Source organism: Nelusetta ayraudi, unplaced genomic scaffold (genome assembly GCF_046127955.1).
Source record: "Nelusetta ayraudi isolate G7.1 ecotype Tasmania unplaced genomic scaffold, CSIRO-AGI_Nayr_v1 ptg000059l, whole genome shotgun sequence".
In the NCBI taxonomy this organism is placed as follows: Eukaryota; Metazoa; Chordata; class Actinopteri; order Tetraodontiformes; family Monacanthidae; genus Nelusetta; species Nelusetta ayraudi.
In genome coordinates this window covers 2946256-2953511 of record NW_027466109.1, presented here as the reverse complement: position 1 = coordinate 2953511, position 7256 = coordinate 2946256, and the positions used below count along the sequence as shown (strand labels likewise).

The 7256-nt window shown below is 45.5% G+C and overlaps 1 protein-coding gene across 1 annotated transcript; it reads right to left on the bottom strand.

Moving 5' to 3' along the window:
• On the bottom strand, positions 1-7256 carry creb3l3a (cAMP responsive element binding protein 3-like 3a). The gene is made up of 10 exons (XM_076039384.1): positions 6974-7256; positions 6442-6597; positions 6046-6286; positions 5385-5518; positions 4286-4396; positions 4049-4155; positions 3636-3704; positions 3341-3425; positions 2738-2831; positions 1-1957 (listed from the first exon to the last, which is right to left on the bottom strand). Exons 1-10 carry the CDS (start codon positions 6992-6994, stop codon positions 1659-1661), a joined length of 1317 nt encoding a protein of 438 aa, XP_075895499.1. The 5' UTR covers positions 6995-7256; the 3' UTR covers positions 1-1658.

The window sequence follows — 7256 nt, the reverse complement described above, 5'->3', positions numbered from 1 at the left end:
AAAGCTCTTCAGGGCACACAGAATAATCCCTCATTAACTCCCTCGCCAAAATGAAATGGGTTTTACATAAAAAATAGTACTTGTTTCAGGCGAATGTGATTACATCTTTTGTTCAAGCAAAAGTGGAAACAACATTAGTTCAGAAACATTATTAAGTTATTTCCCCACGCAGGCCATTTAATATTATCTCAACAAATTATGACCTCAAGAGATTCCTCCATAATACGCTGAAATTAAAAATAAAAGTCATAAGGCCTGAAAACATAAGTCTAGAAGTGTCCAGTGCTTGTTTTCTTTTGAATATAAATTAAACATAAATATAATAACTAATAATAACAATGAGAACCTAAACTGTAAGCATGGCGCTCAAGTGCCAAGTAGCTAACATTAGGGGATTGGAATAAAAAAACAAACACTTTTCTCAAAATTGCTTTGGTAGAAACGTTAAACAATTGTGAAGACCAACATCTCAATGTTGGCAACACCTGAAAACTTAGAACACCGTATCTCTCGCTACTGGCTTTGTAATTGTCTAAACAACACAAAGATCTCCAAAGTTAACAATATTTTGCTTTTTTTTATTAGGTTAAAGAAAGCAAACGCAATTCCTGAGTTGCTAAAACTACAGTTAGCTGCTGGCCACAACCAAGATGCTAAAAAGCCGCTACTTTTCAACGGCTGTAAACAAATATTGTACATAAAGTTAATCTCTCTGTGAGGCCTTTAGAACCCAAGCAGAAATAATGCTCCAGCTGCATACACTGGCACTTGCACTAAGTGGAGGCTGATGGGAGTTTTGATTGACAGAATAGTGGCAAACCGCAAAACTCAAAGTAAAATACAATACAAAACAAACAGATATTTTCCTTCATTTAGGAAGCACAAAGTGAAGCATGTCTCACAGTGAATTAGCATCATCTGTTACCTATTAGCATGAAAGACAATAGTGGGTCAGTATTTACAGTGGGTACATTTCATCATGAAAATCAGATGAGAGCTGACAATGTCATCGACTTCGGCTCCAACTAGCCTGGTTGTTTTTAACAAGTGAAGCACATAGACTGGTTGAGGGTTGGCCGATCAGTCTGAGTCACAAGATAAGAGCTCATGTGTTCCACCTTTGGCCCAGTTTTTGTTCCGGATGACGGCAACATTTTTTTTAACATTACCTCATCAGGTTGAAGAGCTGCCACACTCACACAGCGGATGGTAGCACTGCGTTTTAAATCGGGCAGATATTAGTTTTAGTCACTTTCAGATTAGATGGCATCATCCGTAAATGAACTTTCTAAAAAGCTATTGAATCCCCTTGATTAAGAGTTGCTGCAAAGATCCTTTCACACTTTACGCCAGTGGATCAAAACTGCACACATGATCAGAGCTCTATTCAAACGCATTTTAAACTCGTTCACAAGCCAATTTACACTTGTTTCAACACCCAGCGGGAAAGCATAGACAAAAAAGACAGGCAACGTCAGATTCAAATCTATCAGATATACAAAGTACAAAAAAAGAGGAAATTAAAAGCTAATTTCCCTGTCTGTGTAAACATCAGCCCCAGATATTTTCCTGCTCGAGGATACCGAGTTCCAAGAACTCACATGGTGAAAACTCCTTTCCTTCCTTTCATTCATTATCTTCTCTTCACTTTTTCCCCCTCACATGCCATCAGCGTGCGGCCTCATATTGGCGGTTCCCCGGGGATCCAAGGTCACCGTCGCTATGTGGCCGGTAATTGGGTCTATGTGGAAATTACCCATCCTATCTTCCTGGCTGCTGTTTTGGGGCACCGACTGAGAAGTGGACCGGTCCTGGTTCAGTTCTAGCTTTCCTATTTGCGCTGTAATATCATCCAGCTCCCACTCTGCTGGCTCTGCTTCGTCCACGGCGGAGAACAGAGGGTCGGAGACGTGCAGCGCGTGGGAATCCTGGAAGTTCTGCAGGGTTCGTGACTGGACTGTGTGAGAATGAGATGCAAAGACAACCAAGCTGGTGTGTTGGAAATGGGTTTTACATAAAAAAAAATAGTGTTGGAAACTTCAAGTTTTGTTTAAAACTAACCAAAACCACTCTATAAACCTCAGACAACAATATATTTAGCCCTCTGTTTACAGCGACCTGCCAAATCACCTGGACCTTCCACTTTTTTGGAAGGGAGCAAAAACACATCCATTGGTGTGGACCAAACGCCAGGCCCAGGGTGTTTTCTCTGACCTTGGAAAGTTATCAATGCCCTTTGTGACATCACAAAGAGTTCAAAACTTTCTGAAAGGTGGAGCAAGCAAAAGAAGTAAAGGACAGACTTATGTCAATTCTGGGGATTTCACAGACTGTGACTGTAGACAGAAATATGTTAATTTTTGCAGATAAATATGCAATTTCATGGGGCAAAAAAAAAAGTATTTTCTTGTCTTCCAGTGACCAAACAGGCAACACATGTACGAGTCGGTGATGACGACTATGATAATGATGCTGTAATCCGCCAGAGGCTGCTAGCTGCAGAGTGTTAGCTGCTACCGTAGCACTGGCTGCTTGCTGGCTGCCGTCTCTGCTCTTTACACTTTTAATTCAGCAGCAAATCCTCAGACAGACAGGCGGATTTTCGGGGAACCTTTCATGCGTGCGGCGTGTGAGAGTGCACTTCTAACAAGGCCCCAAGCCGTGGCACATAGGTGTGGGATTAGCTGCCTGGTAGGCACACACACAGCCCGGCTGCGCTACCGGGAGGGTTACTCACTTCTGACTGGACTGAAGTCTCCCTGGCTGACCTCGTTGTCAGACAAGGGCTTGAGGCTGGGGAACAGGATTAGGGAGAAGGACAGAAGGAGCACCTAGAGGAGGGAGAGAGAAGTGTCACGCCGTGGAGGGTCTGGTGGTAAGCGCAAAACAAAATGCATCATTTAGACTCGGAGAAAGTCGTCAAATGAAAAATCTGGCACGCTTTTAGGATTTGGATTGGATTGCAGTTTGGATCGTCTCCTGTTGAGTATTTGGCTGGCAAACTACTTTGTAAAGAATAAAAAAACAGGCACAGGTGTCGTTTTAATACACATTATTTTTATAATGAAGTGCTGCCACAGGCCCTCCATCAAACTGCACTGCACTGATCAAAGACAGTTAAAATAATAAAAATAAAAATTGCTGTTTACTCAGCGGGCGTCTCATTAAATCAACCTTTTTTGATGGCCAATTTGGCCCTTTTACTTCTCTCCATAAACTGTCGACCACATCCAAGTGCTAGCTGGCCCAACATGAAGGTGAATTTGTGTAATGGTTATTTATCTGGAGTGGCTGGACTGTGGTTTGTTTTTTTGCGGTCAAACAGAGAAGACAGACATACCAATACACAGGTCCCAGTCTGGGCCGGCCTGTTTGATGTGTTCATGATCAGAGCCTGCAGCCTTCGCAATTGTTCCATTAGTGACCTGCGGTCAAGAATGAAGACAGACAAAAAACAATATATATGACCACTGTCAGACAAAGTGTACAGATCAACGAACGGCTGGAGGCGACTGGAGGGCGGCGCTGGCAGGTTGGAAATAGGGAGAAATGTCACAACGACACACAGAGGCGGAGATCTCAGAAGAAGAATTGTTTGGAAATGAAGAGCCAGGTCTCATTTTGAAATCTCTCACATGTTGCGCTTCTCCAGCTGGGAGACTTTCCTCTGCAGCTCCTGGTTGTGTGCGTTGCAGGTGCTCATCCTGGAGTTGATGATAACAGAAGAACAAGGACAAGTAGCTCAGCTTTTATTTCCAGGCTACGAAAAAGACATTCGTTAAAGAAAAAACAGCAAAGGTGCCGCATCATGCGCAGCCATCAGATTGTTATTTTTCAGCCCAGACTACACTAGTGGAGCCTAATATAATCAATTATCCAAAATCAACTCTAAAAACTTGCACATTTTACTTTGTTGGACCTTCCTGGTGTTTTGAACTGATGCTATTGTAATTATCACAAATCCATTGGAATTCAAGTCTTGTTGTTACAAAACATCGGGAATAAAATTCTGTTCAGGAACTCAGACGAACCACCACGCAGCGCTCACCTGCTCTCCAGACCGTCGATATACTCCTTCTTCTTCTTCCTGCTCTCCTGCGCCGACTGCTTGTTGCGAATCTTCCGGCGTATTTTCTTCAGAATCCTCTCTTCATACTGGCGACAGAAATAGCAGCGGGTTTCTTTGTGAGCCTTCACGGAATTTAAAAAAAAAAAAAAAAGTTTCGAGCCGGCGGCGGCCAGGTTGAATGTCCTCGGCACGGACGGCGACGTGCTGTGCTGCTACCTTTGTGAGAGGCAGCTGGCTGGGCAGCGTCACTCCTTCTTTTGCCAAAAGCTTCTTCTCATCCTCGTTGAGAATCAACTCCTGCATTGACTGCTTGGCAGGGTGAGGGACCTGGAGGTGTGAGGAGAATTGGAGTATTTCGTTCAAAAAAGTTGGCATTAGCACATTTTCATCCGAGATTTGTCTTGTAGTTCTTGAGCAAAGAAGGCTGTCACGACACATTTCACTTTGGATTAGTATTCATAATTTCCTCTGTTATTCTCACATATATTTCAGTTTATCACATCATTAATCCATCAAGGAAACAACAAAGTCAAGACCCATCAACCACAACCTATTATTATCGGAATTGGAATTTCCAGCTTTTCTCTTCTGGGATGGTCTGTGCCTATTTATCGGTTGTAATTTGTGCTGAAAGCGAGTCTGTATGATATTTTCTACGTGTCAGACCCATGATTATCCGGTGGCTGATCATGAGTGCCCTGCCCTCGTTCAATGTCAGCTGAGATCTGACGCATCCATCTGCCAAAATTCAAACGATAAGAGGGCAGCTAATGGAAGGCTGCTGTGTCATAAAACATCCCTCCGAGGGAAAAATGCATTTTGGTTATCTTGCATGTTTGCAATCTCTCCCCCATCCTCGGGCTGTTGAAAACACCAAAAAACCCAAACACTTATTTTTATTTTCACTCTTGCCACCATCAAAAATTGAGGTGCCCGAGTTTGGCTTGTTCGAGTGGAGAGTTTGCAAAAGACATTTCAATGCATGATGCAAAATTTGCAGAAATCAGCTCTAGAGTCCCTGTTTATAACGCTTGAAAAAGAAAACTGCAGAAACCCAGAGAAAGCGCACGAACAGTCACAAGCAGAGGAAATCACGGCAGGGTGCAGGTGCACAGATCTTCTTCCTGTGAACACGAGATAGCGAGTCAGTCTTGCTCTCCCCAAGGCCTCGCAGCTCGCTGAACGCATCAATTGAGTCCCAACACTTGTTCTCGAATACGCACACACGCACGCAGTGGGTGCATGTGCTGGCTCACACCCAAACAACAGGTGAGTCTGGGAGTTAGTGAGCACATGAGCCAGCAGACCAACTTACATGTTCCGGCGTGCCAGACAGCAGCAGGTCCTTGACGGTGAGCGGGAAGCCGGAGGGTGGTTGGGGCCTGTGAGCATCCGCCTGGTACTCAGCGTCTCTGGTCCTCGTCACGGGGAAGGCGCACTCCCAGTCATCTGGAAGCACGGCAGGCAAGCAAAGAATGTGCAACAGTGACTGAACAATGTGACACCAGCAGGTTAGAAGCAGAGGCAGAGAGAGAATGAGCGACTTTCACCCGGAGACAAAGTCTTGAATAAATGCATAAAGCGTGTCGTGATGTGCTCAGCATCTGCAGCCCCACCAGTCTCCCAGCAGCACTTCTAGCCCACCGTGTTGAAATTAAATAGGCTGTTCCAATATTTAATCAGTGAAGCAGATAAATTAGGCTTCCCTCTCCATTGAAAAAAAAACGGTTGTTCTCTTTTGTCCTCTGAAAGATATTTTCATTGAACAGCGCAATAATTAATTAATCGGTGCCAGACGTGCCGGGATTAAAAAAAGGAATTTTAGATTTTAATGAGGCAAAAACTTGAAATATTGAAAAGTTTTTGACTAGCACGAACCCATGAGGACACTTTTATTCGCTTTGCTGACAGGAATGGCTTTGGCTGCCGCTGCTGCTGTTGTTGTCTTTGTTGTTGTTTCCTTGAGTGTGACTCACGGAGGTCAGTGCAGCCGCCGGCCCCCAGGGCCGCCTCAGACTTTGGCCCGAAACACTGAGCATCCCCAGACGGGCTGTCAGGACGCTGGGGGCTGTCCATCTGGTCGGAGGCAGGGTCCTCGCTGATGCCGCTGTCGCTCGGGGACGGCGACCAGAGAGGTGAGCCCGACACCGAGTCACCGCCCCCAGTCAGCAGGGCGCTGAGGAAGTCGCCGTCCGTAGGGGCGCTCTGCTGCAGCACCTGCCGGTTGATTAGATGACAACAACAATGACGACAACAACAATAACAACAAAAGAGACAAAAGACGGGAGGGGAAATGGCTGCAGAGAATGTTAATCAGGTGGAACATTGTGAGGAGACGATGAGAAGGATTTCCTCCCTTGGGTCTCACGCACGTTTGGCTCCTGCGGCGTCCAGGTGTGATGGTTTCCATGGTGTCCCGCTGCCTGGTGGCCGAGGTTGCCAGCGCTCTGATCAAACAACCATTCCAGCTTCTCGCCTCCGTTGTTTTGATCAAACAGCCAGTCAAGCAGTTCGGTGTCATCGCACCCCTGGAATGACATCCCATCGTACATCGTCAAACTCTTCCCACTCGTGGCAGCAGGGCCATGAAGATTTCATGATGCTGCCGCAGCTGCGGCTCCTTCCCGGAGCCGTGAACCTTCCTCTGCACATTGTGCAATACATTATGGATCCTCGGTCTTTCTGGTTATTCCTAAGTATGGACATATTGCCTCTCTGTCACATGTCCATATATTTCTTTCAAGACAGAATTTAACATTAAGATGGAGGCAAATTCAAGATTTGATAAATTTTAACCGTCCCTTTTCAAACCTGAACGTTGCTCTGTTGACGAGGACCCACTAACCCACAATGGACAAACCAAAGCAGAATTTTAAAGAGCACAGAGGTCATTGGGTTATTTACCTGATCATGGTAGTAGTCCATAGTTTCCTGGCTCGGGTGGCGCGACGAAGGAACCCCCCCTAAGGCTTTTGAGAAGCGGCCAAAATGTGGGACCAGGTGGGTAGTTTGGTAGCTTTTCGCCCAATTGAGGACACTCTGTACTGTTCTTCTCAGCTGTTCTTCAGAGCTCCAAAGTTCAAACTCCAACACAACACGCCCAAGCAACTGGCTCGCTCTCTCCCTATTGGCCCTGGCTGAGATAAAATGTCCCCGGCGGCCGGGAGAAACCAAACTGTAGAACTTG

What these genes read in the sequence shown, in the direction of transcription:
- creb3l3a (XM_076039384.1), bottom strand. Translation starts at nt 6,994, where the DNA reads ATGGACTACTACCATGATCAG. An exon ending in TGTCTGGCACGCCGGAACAT is followed by an intron (nt 4,397 to 5,384) that starts GTAAGTTGGTCT and finishes TCACACCTCCAG; the next exon opens with GTCCCTCACCCTGCCAAGCA. An exon ending in GCCAGCTGCCTCTCACAAAG is followed by an intron (nt 4,156 to 4,285) that starts GTAGCAGCACAG and finishes TTCTGTCGCCAG; the next exon opens with TATGAAGAGAGGATTCTGAA.